This window comes from Siphateles boraxobius, unplaced genomic scaffold (genome assembly GCF_051911475.1).
Source record: "Siphateles boraxobius isolate OS27281-9 unplaced genomic scaffold, OSU_SipBor_1 2, whole genome shotgun sequence".
In the NCBI taxonomy this organism is placed as follows: Eukaryota; Metazoa; Chordata; class Actinopteri; order Cypriniformes; family Leuciscidae; genus Siphateles; species Siphateles boraxobius.
The window spans coordinates 18,044,656-18,059,349 of NW_027508810.1; the positions used below are offsets into that span (position 1 = coordinate 18,044,656).

The 14,694-nt window shown below is 42.3% G+C and overlaps 1 protein-coding gene across 5 annotated transcripts in view; it reads right to left on the minus strand.

Annotated features, from left to right (window-relative positions):
- dlg3 (discs, large homolog 3 (Drosophila)) overlaps nucleotides 1-14,694 on the minus strand; it is a 98,610-nt gene that overhangs the window by 80,238 nt on the left and 3,678 nt on the right. For 3 of the 5 annotated variants that reach the window (XM_077236269.1, XM_077236264.1, XM_077236261.1), the window contains exon 3: nucleotides 2,824-2,909. The exons of the other annotated variants lie outside the window; for them this stretch is intronic. In XM_077236269.1, the coding sequence (XP_077092384.1) occupies nucleotides 2,824-2,909 (86 nt within the window). The remainder of the gene's footprint in view (nucleotides 1-2,823; nucleotides 2,910-14,694) is intronic. 5 annotated transcript variants of the gene reach the window in all.

The window sequence follows — 14,694 nt, forward strand, 5'->3', positions numbered from 1 at the left end:
TCCCTCGGCCGTCCTTCGCCACAGATAGATTATACTCACAGAGATTGTCTGAATGTCCACTACTCATTTGTTTCGTTAATGTGTTTTGCCTCAATCAAAATTTTCAAATGATCAATCATTGCTTGGTTTTTACCTGTGCATCTACCACCACCAATTTACAACCTAAATAAATATATAAAATGTAAATATAATATATGTATATATATATATATACACTGTATATACACACACACCAGGTACACCTGTTTAACTGCTCGTTAATGCATATGTCTAATCAGCCGATCACACGGCAGCAACTAAATACATTTAGGCATGTAGTCAAGATGATCTGTTGAAGTGCAAACTGAGCATCAGAATGGGGAAGAAAGGTGAGTTAAGTGACTTTGAATGTTGCATGGTTGTTGATGCCAGTCGGACTGGTCAGAGTATTTCAGAAACTGTAAATCTACTGAGATTTTCATGCACAACCATCTCTAGGGTTTACAGAGAATGGTCCGAAAAAGAGCAAATATCCAGTGATCGGTAGTTCTGTGGGCGAAAATGCCTTGTTGATGCCAAAGGTCAGAGGAGAATGGCCAGACTGGTTGGAGCAGACAGAAAGACAACAGTAACTCAAATAACCTCTCGTTACAACCGAGATTTGCAGAAGATCATCTCTGAACACACAACACGTCAAACCTTGAAGCAGATGGACTACAGCAGCAGAAGACACACCGGTTGTCACTACTGTCAGTTAAGAACAGGAAACTGAGGTTACAATTCGCACAGGCTCACCAAAAATTCGACAATAGAAGTATTGGAAAAACGTCGCCTGGTGTGATGAGTCTCGATTTTTCTGCAGCAACATTCAAGTGGTATGGTCGTCAGAATTTGGCGTAAACAAATTAAAAGTTTTAGGCTACTTCTGTTGGTGTAATGTTGTTGGGGATATTTTCTTGCCACACTTTGGGCCCCTTAGTACCAATTGAGCGTTGTTTAAAGGCCACAGCCTACCTCAGTTTTGTTGCTGACCATGTCCATCTCTTTATGACCACAGTGAACACATCTTCTGATGGCTATTTCCAGCAGGATAACACACAAAGCTTAAATCATCTCAAACCGGTTTCTTGAACATGACAATGAGTTCACTAAACTCAAATGGCCTCCACAGTCAACAGATCTCAATCCAATAGAGCATCCTTGGGATGTAGTAGAATGGGAGATTCGTATCATGGAAGTGCAGCTGACAAATGTGCAGCAACTGAGTGATGCTATCATCTTAATATGGACCAACATTTTATGTATATTAAAATATATATTATATTATATTTTTTAATGATCAAACTTCTGCAAAGACAAAAGGAGAATGGTTTTCATGCTCTTTTCCAATGAATTGCAATGAACTGGGGTTAAAGCTTTAAAGTGTCAAAATGGAGGCAAATTCACATAAAAAGTCAAAATGATGAGATACCAAGTCATGATGATATCAAACTAGTGATCTCAAAGTAGTTTTCGAGCTCTTTATGTGAACATTCCTAAACATCCTTTGACCAAGAAATAAAATTATATTCTAGATCTTCTTTAATGGGATGTTTAGGTATTTTTACTGGGAAAACGACAAAAATACTGATTAAGTAAATCCTTTTTTCTCTCTCTGTCATCTGTACTATCTATTCAGTGCGATCGTGTGATTACTGACATCTGAGTTCAGACTTTTTTCTGTTTTTCAAACGCTTTTCTGTTTTTTTAGCTATTTCAAGGTATAAAACTATATTTTTGATGTAATGGTAAATATTTTACCCTGATATTCTAACCTAATTTTCTATGATCAATCACTAAAACTGTACACTTAAAAGAAGCTACTGAAAATGCAAATAGACTGTTTAGACCTGTACACGTTTCCTTGATGGTCCAGAGTTACAGATGGTGTGGCCCACCACAGTTTGTGAAGCTGTTTGCTACACCCAAAAAAATCTTTAAAAAAATAAATCAGACAAAAATTCACCCCAATTTTGTATCATTTGAAACCATGTAGGGGATGGAAAACTTCATTCTATCATCTTTTAAAACATCAGTCTTGGGGCACTGCTGTACTGGACGAATAGAGACTATTTTAGTCAAACCCGAGTGTATGTTTGTGTGTACCCTTAGAGAGACCACAGAGTGATCCTCCCTCACTGCAGTTGCTTTTAACAGAATACAGACAGAAGTTGAGGTTATTTTTTGTACTCTCCCTATAAATACTTTGCATGGTCACATGATTGCAGACACTTGTAACGAAAGGTCCTGGTGACATCATCACACAGCCCACCGAGGAGCACTTGGTGTTATCACTGTAGTGCTTTCTAGATATGACTAATGTTCTGAAGCGTCTGTAACTTCCACACACTCTTTCTTTCATTTCGCCCCTCTTTTTTCTATTTTTTGTTCAGTATTTATCTGTAAACTTCCCTTCCCTTCAGTTTTTTCTAAACTCTTTCTTCCCAGCTAATCATTGGTGTGTAATTAGTGTGTTATTGGGGACAGAAAAAAGTATTGGTGTCAAAATGTAAATGCACCATAAAAGTATCATAAAAATGGCCAATATGACTCTTGTGCTACATTGCTTAAACCACATGATAGCGTTGAGCACATAACAGGCTAAATTTAAGATATTCAGTGATAATCTTTACCTGCTGTGAGCTGTTAACTGCTTTGACTGGATCGAGTCAGTGACTTGAACATGAGAACTAGACAGGTCAGATTTGTTTATGATAACAGAGATATAAGGGTTTAGAACAACATGAGGAAAAGTAAATAATGGCATGTAATAAAATAAAGCTCCCCTTTCTCTGGGGCTCTTACCTCCCATGTGTCCACAGAGCTGCTCTCTTTAACTCCATTTTGTGCTGCATTCATTTGCAGGGTTACTTCGTAGCATTCCTGAATATCTGAGAATAATGGAATAGCGATGTCATTGAATGCATCCATTTAAATAATGCAGGTATTTACACTGAAATATGTAATACCTCCATTACATTTTTTGATTGATAGCAGATGTATGCAATGTTGCTGTTGGAACTATGATATTATGTGCATATGATTCTAAATTAAATGTAAAAATAATACAACAAAATGAAAACGTGTAGTATAAATAATGTTGGAATTCCAACATTTATGCTAAAGGATTAAATAACTCAAAAATGAAATTTCCCATTTAGAATTTTCATTTACACGCCCTCGTGTTGTTAAAACCCTGTAGGACTCACTTTCCAGAGTGAAACATCTTTTTAGCAGAAAATCCAGATTTCTCTCTTTCACTAAATAAAAGTGGATGGAGACCAAGGACTCCCAAAAGGACAAAAGAATATCATAAATGTATCATAAAAACACTACATACTTGTGTGACATATTTCATGTCTTATGAAGATGTAAAATTTGTTTGACGAACACACACACACAAAGTTGCTATTCACTGAAATCTTGCTTTAAATCCGTAGACTCCATTCGCTTGCAAAGAGCAGCTCGAAAATACTATAAAGTGTAAAGTACAGTAGAGATTAGTTTCACAGTGTAAAGAAAGTCATATGCTTTTGGAAGACATGTACTGAGCCCCTAAAAGAACATGATGATGATAAAAAAAACATGAGATGGGAGAAAAAATAGTTTCAAGGCTTTTAAGTTATCTCGCAAAACTTTTGGGTTCCCCCGATAACTTTGCATGCGCACACAAAACCTTTGCATTTTTTCAGAGAAACTTATGTTTTTCCAACATGATGGTCCTCATTTTCTCTTAAACTGACAACAAAGCTTCTGCTAACACACCCAGGAAAAATGCTAGGTCTCAAAACAGAACTGGTGACCGGCACCGTGCAAGAACCGAGACACCATAGAATGTCTCCCAAGAAACTCCTTTCAAGCTTTTAAACCCTGAAGGGGGTGGATTGGAATCCACTGCTGCTTCAATGTATATGTGATGAGTCATTATAATCAAGGTATTAATCAAAATGTATCCTTCTAAATATCAAATGAGTTCTCTGGAGATTTTACTTTGTTATAGAAGTTACCAGTGTGATTACTGAAATGTTCTTTTCATGTATTCTTTAATGTCTGTATTTGATATCTGAATGCAGTAACAGTGATTGCTTATTTAGCCCAGCTTTCAGAAATGAAATACTGTAGGTGTGTGTGTTAGTCTCCTTGCTTACAGGTTAAGGAACCACTTGCATTATTGGAGATTGACTGAGTTGTTGTTCTGGACATGCTGGCGCCCAGCAACCCAAATCCAAATTAGGCAGCTGACACTCGGACCCTGAAGTTAGGTATATTGTCACCTTCCAGGTCACAATATACCTAACTTCAGGGTCCGAGTGTCAGCAGCCTAATCGATGGAGATTGGAGATATGCTTCTGTCTATCTGTATATGTGTGGAAAATGACTATGTTTATCTATCTCTTAGCCAATCAGAAACTGCAACCTGAAGTAAGTGCATAGCTTAGACCTTGGTGAAGGGTATAGGCTAACTGCTGTGATCTTTGTAACTGTAAGCGGGGCGGCCTACGAACTCCTGTGTGACACTTGAAGCTGACTTCTGCTGATGAAACTGCAAACTATCTTCAGTAAATCTTTTCTTTAATTTATTATAATTCTGACTCAGGGTCTTCATTCATCATATCTCGTTCTGGGTCTTTGACTAAACCCCCTTACAACCCCTTTTAAACCCTGTGTGGAATAACACATGATACTCTCTCGGGAATGAGAGGAAATGTTTCAGAGTTATGAACATGTTGAATGTTGAAGAGTTATGCCTCGTTTCTAGAAAAATTATGTACCAGTGAAGATGAAGGTTTCCTCAAAGCCCACTGCCTGGACGGCCATCGAGAACCGCACCCTATAATGTAAGTCATAGAGCACGTAGCCAGATGTGTCCTTCAGATCTACTATCACAAACCAGTCCTAGAACTGAATTTGCAACAGAATTAGCTTCAGGGTGAGAATCTTGATCCTGTATTTCTGAAGAGTACGGTTCAGGACCCTTAGATCTAGAATCGTATGCAGCCGAATCAGCAAACTGAAAGGGAACTACAGAACTGGCCAAATTTTTTAATCACTCTTGAGACAAGATGGGGCAAATATTCTGTTGGGCGCCACCACCCTCTGAATCACAGTTAGTGACAGGGTGAGGTGAAATACCTGCCGAGGAGCCCGGGGGAAGTCGGGCACACAATGTTGTGGTGTGCACAGACCTCCCCCAGGAGGAGACACCTTCAGGGGCCAGGGCCAAAGATTGTCATAACTTTTTTTTGCCATCTTAGAGGAAAAAAAATTCCGCACATTTGCGCATGGGGGCAGGGGGACACGGCTTTCTGTTGCTGGCTTTCTGTTCTTTTCTCCTATCACTGTGCCCTGGCCTGGAGCAGCTGGTAGATGGTGCCCACTCCTGGAAATTGTGAGGGATAAATTCCCTGAGCGCCACCAACAGCTTCTTGACCTCATGGTATCTGTTGAACAGACCAGAAGGCGAGATTGGGGTATTCAAGAGGAAAGCCTTGTCTCTTTCCTTGATCACAGTGAGGTTTAGCAACAGATGCCCACCATAACAACCATAGCACCCATGAAACGGCTGATAGCGCAGGCCTTTACTTGGTCAAGTGGAGGACGAGGTCTGTGGTCCTGTGTAACTCTTTCACTCCCCTCGGTGCTAATCCCTCGCCATAATCCAATTCTCTGAGCAGGTCAAACTGGTAAGCCTGCAAAACCGCCATGGTGTGCATAGGGTGCCCCAGCCTGACCCGCCGCTGTGTAAGCCTAACCCACAAGGGGTGAAGTGGCCCTACAACAGTGGTCATCGTGAAGGAAGGCTTGGTGGATAAGGCAGGCTTCCTCCATGATGATGCATTTGAGGGGGAAAGATAGCCCGTAAACATCTCTTCCACCCTCCACACCGCTGCATACCCATGTGCATACCGATCACTGTAGAAAATTTCAAAGTGGCCTGTGTATGCACTTCTGCTGAGTACGGATTCTTTGAAGAACCTCAAAAAAGGTCTGAAAAAAAAGGTAGCTGGCAGTGGGGAGGTAGCTCTCGGGCAGATGTCAAATAGCGGCCATCTAGTTTGGACCGCGTGACCCGTCTCTTTTCATTAGGCCACTCAAGGTTTAAGTTGTCCCTAATATACGGCTTCTTAAGACAAAGGTTTATGTATTTATGCATGTCTTCAGTCACGTACAACGCTACGTAGTTATGTCATCACGCTCCTCAGCCAAACGCTGATTGGTGTGTGTAAACATATGCTTCACCGTTCCCATAGCGTCAAGCCATGACGTGGCATTGAGTTCCACCCGAAAGGGAACTACCCTTTAATGGTCCTTAACAATAGATTAGTAAGTATTTTAGCCATGCCAAAAAGCACAGGTGCACAGTCTTCACAAGTCAAGTGTGCAAGGTCAAGAGCAATGTCAACTTTTGGCTCAACTTGAGCATCGCTACCACTATTGTGGGTCTCTATAAATATCGTCCAGGGGCCTCATCCAAAATTCCTGTCCATACTGGGTTTAGAGAGCCAGAGCGATCACACTCACTTTAGAGAGGCTTTTATCGTGACTCACGACAGCACAGTGCCTACAGACATTAGCAGAGGTAACACTGGCTAGCTGTTCGAGGTAACAGGGTCAACCATAAAGCTATGAGCTAATTACACTAGTGCAAATTGGGACAAATAAAAATAACATGTTAAAATCATCAGTACACACTATAGCAGAGCTGTGGCATTATAACAATTCAAATTTGTCACTCGAATTCGCCATTTGAATTTTGGCCTGAAGAAAATTGCTTGGTTTGAAAGTGACTTCTGTAACACCTGACAATTGACCTGTTTTGCCCGGAATTTCGCTAATGTGACCGCACCTTGAATGTAATTGGAATGTAGCACTTTTAGCAAGCGATATACATCTAGGACATGATGTAATTCACAGCTACGACATCTCTCTTCCGAAGTAACGGAGCATTCCTCGTCGCAAAATAAGGTGGATAAATAAGTCATTGAATCATGCAAATGATATGTTCATTGTCGGGTATTGTTTTGTGATACACGCTATACGTTGCCTTCTTGCATAGGGTGACCATATTTTATTTTTCAGAAAGAGGACAGGGGGCGTGGTTGGTTTGTTGGGTTGGGTTTGGTTGGGGGGGGGGGGGGGGGGGGGTGGCATCAACATAAACTTGACAAATGCATTCACAACCTTGCAACATTGTTATTGTACTTTAAAACATAAAGAAATACATCCTTTCCATTCAACTTTTGGCCCGCAACACTAGAATAATAACAAACAAATAAAAAAAATATATATATAGTTTAGCTTTTAACACCTTTTACATGACACTGTTTCTTTTCATGGCCATATGTTAAAATAAAATACTAAATCTACCACACTATTTCAGTAAAAAAAAAAATTCAGTCTTCCTGATGTTCTCTTATATACTTTCCTTATGTGGGCTTCTAGGTCGCTCGCACCTTTATTTGACACTGACACGCAAGTATTCTGCTTTACACGAGTTACTCAATATTAACTTCTTGATATTATTGTTTACAGTTATATAAACACAATATCATAATCATTCTAATGGTCTGAATATCAGAATGGCAGTAATTTTCTGAACAACAACTTTCTTGCTCTTGTCTTGCTGCTTAAAGTCACCAGGAAATCAGATTTGACAATTCTTATTTTTTTATGGAATATTGCGGTATATATTATAAATGATTTATCTGTGTATAAATAAAAATTAATAATAATTTAATTATATATATTTTTTTAAATTAACTAACATACTCTCACTCCAGCAACTCTTCTCTTCACTGGTAACTTGTTTCCGGGTGCAAGGGCAGGACAACCTGTCACTCACATGAGACCACAGCAATAGCAAACCACAACAATACAATCAATTCCCAGTGGACAAAATCAATTCCCGTACAAGATTTTTTTTCTTGATCGAGACGCTGTTTCATTCGGATATTCATCAAAATAGGGATTAGGGGGACTATTGCAACTTCCGACTTCATATGTGTTCATCGCTATGTATTTTAATATTTTAATATAAAAAAAAACTTCAGTTACATAAAAAGCCAGACTTCTACCGTCCTAGTCATGCCCTCAATGTTCTTCATAAACTTTTTGTCATACTGAATTAAACTCTCTTCACATCCTGATTGCAATCAATAACAGAAGTGGTAAAATATTTAAAAATGTACATATATCTTCTGTGGAAGTCTCAGGATCAAACAATGCTCATCCAATCATTGCATTCAGTCCAAATGTGTTTTGGGGGAGGCGTGGCTTTGGAGAGCGCTCTGAAGGAGGGGTGGGATCTTATGCTTTCAAAGCTGGCTTGCTATTGCTGGCCTCTCCGAAATTGCTTACCCTACCCTACCTTCAAACATCTCTTCAAACCAGAACGACTTGTTTCTTTACCTCATCCTTCTTCCTTCTATACGTCTTACCTCATTACCTCTCAGGTCACTAACTGCCGTGGCCTGTGGTCACCAACAGAGGGGCGACCAGCTGATGAGAATGGAGGGAGACAATACTGCTGATGTCACACACACTCCCACACTGGCCCACAGCCTGAACTAACAACATAATGAGATGCTTGTTACCTCGCTGTGCCTTTGAAGCATAACACTCTCGGCCCCCTTTGCACTGGAAGAAAGGAGCAAGTCTTTTTTTGAGACGGGAGAAGAAAGAGCTAGAGAGAAAATCACTTTTTTGGAGAGATACGCAGTAAACTTGGACTGGCAACACATGCGGACGATGTACGTGTGTGTGTGGGGGCTGTTAGGGGCAGTAATGGAGTCCCACTGGGGTGCAGCGGGAAAGACAGAAGAAGAATGGGGCTATGTGACTCATCTGTGTCTGTGTGAGCCTGTGTGAGTGGGAGGAGAACAGTGTGTGGGAAGCGGTTTCATCGCCTGGCTGGCCAGAGCCAGATGAGAAAGTGAGAAAGCAGAGAAAAGAAAGAGAGCGACGGAGAAAGTAAACTAAAGCATAGAGTCTTCCACTAAATGGTGCATGATTATAAAACATGCAGCTGTATGATGAATGGAAATGTATAAGTGTGTCAGACGGAAACACCTCCTCGTTTAGTAAAGCTGTCTTGAATGGCTTTGAAGATGTGTAAGTATCTTCATCAAGGAGAACTTTCCCCATATATGCATTTTTGAGTGTAACATACAGTAGCAGGCAACATCAATGATTATTCATATATCCCTCAGCATTAAAGCACATGGATGTAACAGATTGTGTGCGCACTAAAATAGCTTTGCAGCTGAATGTAGACAATTGGTTCTGTAAAACATACTTTGATGTGTGGGCACATTTATTTAGCTGAATGTTACAACATAGCTGAATGTTCCCAGATCCAAGTAAATCCTAAAAGACCACATAAATTCCTGGCCACTGAACAGAAAACACAAAGTCCTTTTACTTAACTGCACAGTCCTCTCCACATAATCATTTTTACACGACTGCTCTCCTTTTCACTATAAGTTTAACTAATTTAATGTCAGTATGATGTTCACACATTTTTGATTTGTTAAAAACTGAGTTTTAAAACTTGGCTGGTGTTAAAAAATTGCCCTGAATCAGTTAATCGCATATACAGAAACTAAATTCATTAATTAATATTATACATGGTAAGTCTTATTTCATTCTTTTTATAATAGTTTAATGTACAAATTACATATCTAATGTAATTTGTCACAAACTGTATGGTAATTTACAATACAACTACAGAGATTTGTAAAAGAAAAAAATACCACTTTTATCCTCTCTGGGTACCCTGTGTCAATTTATAATATTTGACCATATATTTAAATAATTATTGTGAAATTTTGTTGAATACTACAAAACACACAGATTATTGAGAGACTTACAATACGTTCAAAGTTTTGGGTCAGTACATTTTTTTTTTAAATAGAAATTAATAATTTTATTCAGCAAGGCTGCACTAAATTGATCAAAGGTAACAGTTGAGACATTCATAATGTTAAAAAAAAATCTATTTAAAATAAATGTTCTTAAACTTCTTTGAATAAAAAATTATATTTATTCATTAATGAATCCAGCACAACTGTTTTCCATCCATCCATCTTCATCCGCTTATCCGGGGTCGGGTTACGGGGGCAGCAGCTCCAGTAGGGGACCCCAAACTCCTCTTTCCCGAGCCACATCAACCAGCTTTGACTGGGGGATCCCGAGGCGTTCCCAGGCCAGTGTGGAGATATAATCTCTCCACCTAGTCCTGGGTCTTCCCCGAGGTCTCCTCCCAGCTGGACATGCCTGGAACACCTCCCTAGGGAGGCGTCCAGGAGGCATCCTTACCAGATGCCCAAACCACCTCAACTGGCTCCTTTCGACGCAAAGAAGCAGCGGCTCTACTCTGAGCTCTTCACCTTATCTCTAAGGGAGACACCAGACACCCGCCTGAGGAAACCCATTTCAGCCGTTTTTACCCGCTATCTCGTTCTTTTGATCATGACCAAGCGTTCATGACCATAGGTGGGGGTAGGAACGAAAATTGACCGGTAGATCGAGAGCTTTGCCTTACGGCTCAGCTCTCTTTTCGTCAAAACGGTGCGGTAAAGCGAGTGCAATACCGCCCCCGCTGCTCCGATTCTACGACAAATCTCCTGCTCCAGTCTCCCCTCACTCGTGAATAAGACCCTGAGGTACCTGAAGTCCTTCACTTGGGGTAAGGACTCATTCCCTACCTGGAGATGGCACTCCACCAGTTTCCTGCTGATAACCATGGCCTCAGATTTAGAGGTGCTAATCCTCATCCCAACCGCTTCACACTCTGCTGCAAACCGTACCAGTGAGAGCTGAAGGTCACGGACCGATGATGCCATCAGGACCACATCATCCGCAAAAAGCAGTGACGAGATACTAAGCCCACCGAACCGCAACCGCTCCTCACCATGACTACGTCTTGACATCCTGTCCATGAATATCACAAACAGGATTGGCGACAAAGCGCAGCCCTGGCGAAGGCCAACCCTCACCTGGAAAGAGTCCGACTTTCGCTTTGGATGTACAGGGATTGGATAGCCCTGAGAAGGGATCCCCTCACTCCATACTCCCACAGCACATCCCACAGTATCTCCTGGGGGACCCAGTCATACGCCTTCTCCAGATCTACAAAACACATGTAGACTGGATGGGCATACTCCCAAGCCCACTCCAGGATTCTTGTGAGAGTAAAGAGCTGGTCCGTTGTTCCAGGCCAGGACGAAAACCGCATTGTTCCTCTTCAATCCGAGGTTCGACTATCGGCCGAACCCTCCTTTCCAGCACCTAACAGGGAGGCTGAGAAGTGTGATACCCCTGTAAATGGCACACACTCTCTGGTCCCCCTTTTTGAACAGGGGAAACACCACCCCAGTCATCCACTCCTTGGGCACTGTACCCTACTTCCACGCAATGTTAAAGACACGTTTCATCCAAGACAGCCCCTCCACACCCAAAGCCTTTAGCATTTCTGGGCGGATCTCATCAATCTCTTGGGCTTTGCCACTGTGGAGTTGTTTGACTACCTCAGTGACTTCCACCAGGGAAATTGACGAGAATCCCCCATCAGCCTCCAACTCTGCTTCTACTAGAGAGGGCGTGTCAGTTGGATTTAGGAGTTCCTCAAAGTGTTACTTCCACCGCTCAATTACCTCCTCAGTTGAGGTCAACAGAGTCCCATCCTTACTGTACACAGCTTGGATGGTTCCCCACTTCCCCCTTCTTAGGTGGCGGACAGTTCTCCAGAAGCATTTTGGTGCCGACTGAAAGTCCTTCTCCATGTCTTCTCCGAACTTCTCCCACACCCACTGCTTTGCATCTGCCACAGCAGAGGCTGCAGCCCTTCGGGCCTGTCGGTACCTTGCAACCGCCTCCGGAGTCCTCCTAGACAACAAATACCAGAAGCCCTCCTTCTTCAGTCGGACGGCATCCCTGACGACCAGTGTCCACCACGGTGTTCAAAGGCTACCGCGCCTTGAGGCACCTAAGACCTTGAGACCACAGCTTCCTGCTGCGGTTTCAGCAATAGAAGCTTTGAACATTGCCCATTCAGGTTCAATGTCCCCAACCTCCACAGGGATGCCAGAAAAGCACTGCCGGAGGTGTGAGTTGAAGATCTTGCGGACAGGGCCCTCCTCCAGACGTTCCCAGTTCACCCGCACTACCCGTTTGGGCTTACCGGGTCTGTCTAGATTCTACCCCCACCCCCTGACCCAACTCAACACCAGATGGTGATCAGTTGAAAGCCCCGCCCCTCTCTTCACCCAAGTGTCCGAAACATATGGCCTCAAATCAGATGAAACGATTACAAAATCGATCATCGATCTTCGGCCTAGGGTACTCTGGTACCACGTACACTAATGAGCATCCTTATGTTCGAACATGGTGTTCGATATAGACAATCCATAACTAGCACATAAGTTTAACAACAAACCCCCACTCGGGTTCAGATCAGGGGGGCCGTTCCTCCCAATCACGCCTTTCAATGTATCTCCATCATTGCCCACATGCAATGATGAAGTCTCCCAGAGGAACTATGGAGTGCCCAACTGGAGCCCCATACAGAACTCCAAGGCGTAGGGAGGTGTCCCTCTCATTCACTGGAGTAAACTCCAACGTAGCGGCACTCAGCCGGAGGCTTGTGAGTATCCCCACACCCGCCAGGCACCTCACACCCTGGGCAACTCCAGAGAAATATAGGGTCCATCCTTATGTTCGAACATGGTGTTCGATATAGACAATCCATAACTAGCACATAAGTTTAACAACAAACCCCCACTCGGGTTCAGATCAGGGGGGCCGTTCCTCCCAATCACGCCTTTCAATGTATCTCCATCATTGCCCACATGCAATGATGAAGTCTCCCAGAGGAACTATGGAGTGCCCAACTGGAGCCCCATACAGAACTCCAAGGCGTAGGGAGGTGTCCCTCTCGTTCACCGGAGTAAACTCCAACGTAGCGGCACCCAGCCGGAGGCTTGTGAGTATCCCCACACCCGCCCGGCACCTCACACCCTGGGCAACTCCAGAGAAAAATAGGGTCCATCCCCTATCAAGGAGTACAGTTCCAGAACCGAGACTGTGCGTAGAGGTCGCCCCCACCAGATCTAACTGGTAGCGCTCCATCTCCCGCACAAGTTCCGGCTCCTTCCCCCAGAGAGAGGTGACGTTCCACGTCCCCAGAGCCAGCCTCTGCCGCCCAGGTCTGGTCTGTCGTGGCCCCTGACCTTCACTGCCACCCATGTGGCAGCGCACCCGACCCCTGTGGATCCTCCTATGGATGGTGGGTCCAAAGAATGGAGAGGGGTGTGCCACGTTGCTTTTTCAGGCTGTGCCCGGCCAGGCTCCGTGGCAAACCCGGCCACCAGGCGCACGCCGGCAAGCCCTCCCTCTGGGCCTAGCTCCAGATGGGGGCTCAGGCAGGCAGGGTCTCTTCCTCCAGGCAGGGTCTCTCCTCCTCTTCCTCGTTTCATCATGGGGCTCTTTATAAACCATTCTTAGTCTGGACCCTCACCTGGAACCACTTTGCCTTGGGAGATCCTACCAGTAGCACTAGGCTCCAGACAACACAGCCTCCAGGCTCACAGGGGCACGCAAACCTCTCCACCACGGTAAGGTGATGGTTCCCGGAGAGGACAACTGTTTTTAACTTTGATAATAATCAGAAATGTTTCTTAAGCAGCAAGCATATTAGAATAATTTCTGAAGGATCATGTGACAATGATGCTGAAAATTTAGCTTTGCCTTCACAGGACTAAATTGCATTATAAAGTATATTAAAATAGAAAACAGCTATTCTAATTGTAATAATATTTCACAATATTACTGTTTATAGTGCATTTTTAATCAAATAATCGCAGCCTTATTGAGCATAAGAGACTTCTTTAAAAATTATTTTAAAAATGTTTTCGACCCCAAACTTTTCAACTGGAGTGGACATTAGCAAAGTTTGCCTCATAAAAACACAGACTGAAAAAGAGTCTAAGGTAGGATTGACAATTTTAAGGTGAGGCTCAGTGAGGAATCAATTAAAAGACTTTTACTCTAGCGGTTTTACATTGTTTTTCTATTAAACTTGTGTGAAAAAGTATTACAAATGTGGTTAGAAAGTGAAAGTGAAGTAGGACTTGTTACAGTATCTAAAAACTGTAGGAGGAACTACAGTTTTTTTTACAGCATGAACTAGTTTAACTTGGAAAGTACTGGGGAATTATGGATTGTCAGTTTTCCTCAGCAATGAAAATAGCCCTGCCTTGATATTGGGCCATATTTGGCCACAGAACCTGTGTGATCCCTAATCTCTTTGTGTTTTTGGAAACAAAGAGATGAGTGTGCAGTTAGGAAAACCTTTGTTCGAAATTGTGCAATCATGCAGACAACCAAACAAATTTTCCCTCCTCTCACAGTGCATCACAGGACTGAATTGGTACAGCCTCATTGAATCCTCAATATATTCAATGATCTCTTCTTCTTTGATGCCACATAATCACAAAGCTTTCAACTTTAGTCTAAGAACACTTTAATTATGTGAATGATCTACATATACATTACAATATTAAATAATATAAATCCTTCAATATATTAATACAAAATATTATATAAAATTATAATATTATAATGTTTAAATGTAAAATAATATAAAAATTAAACTTGAAGCTAATTTATCCCCCCTCA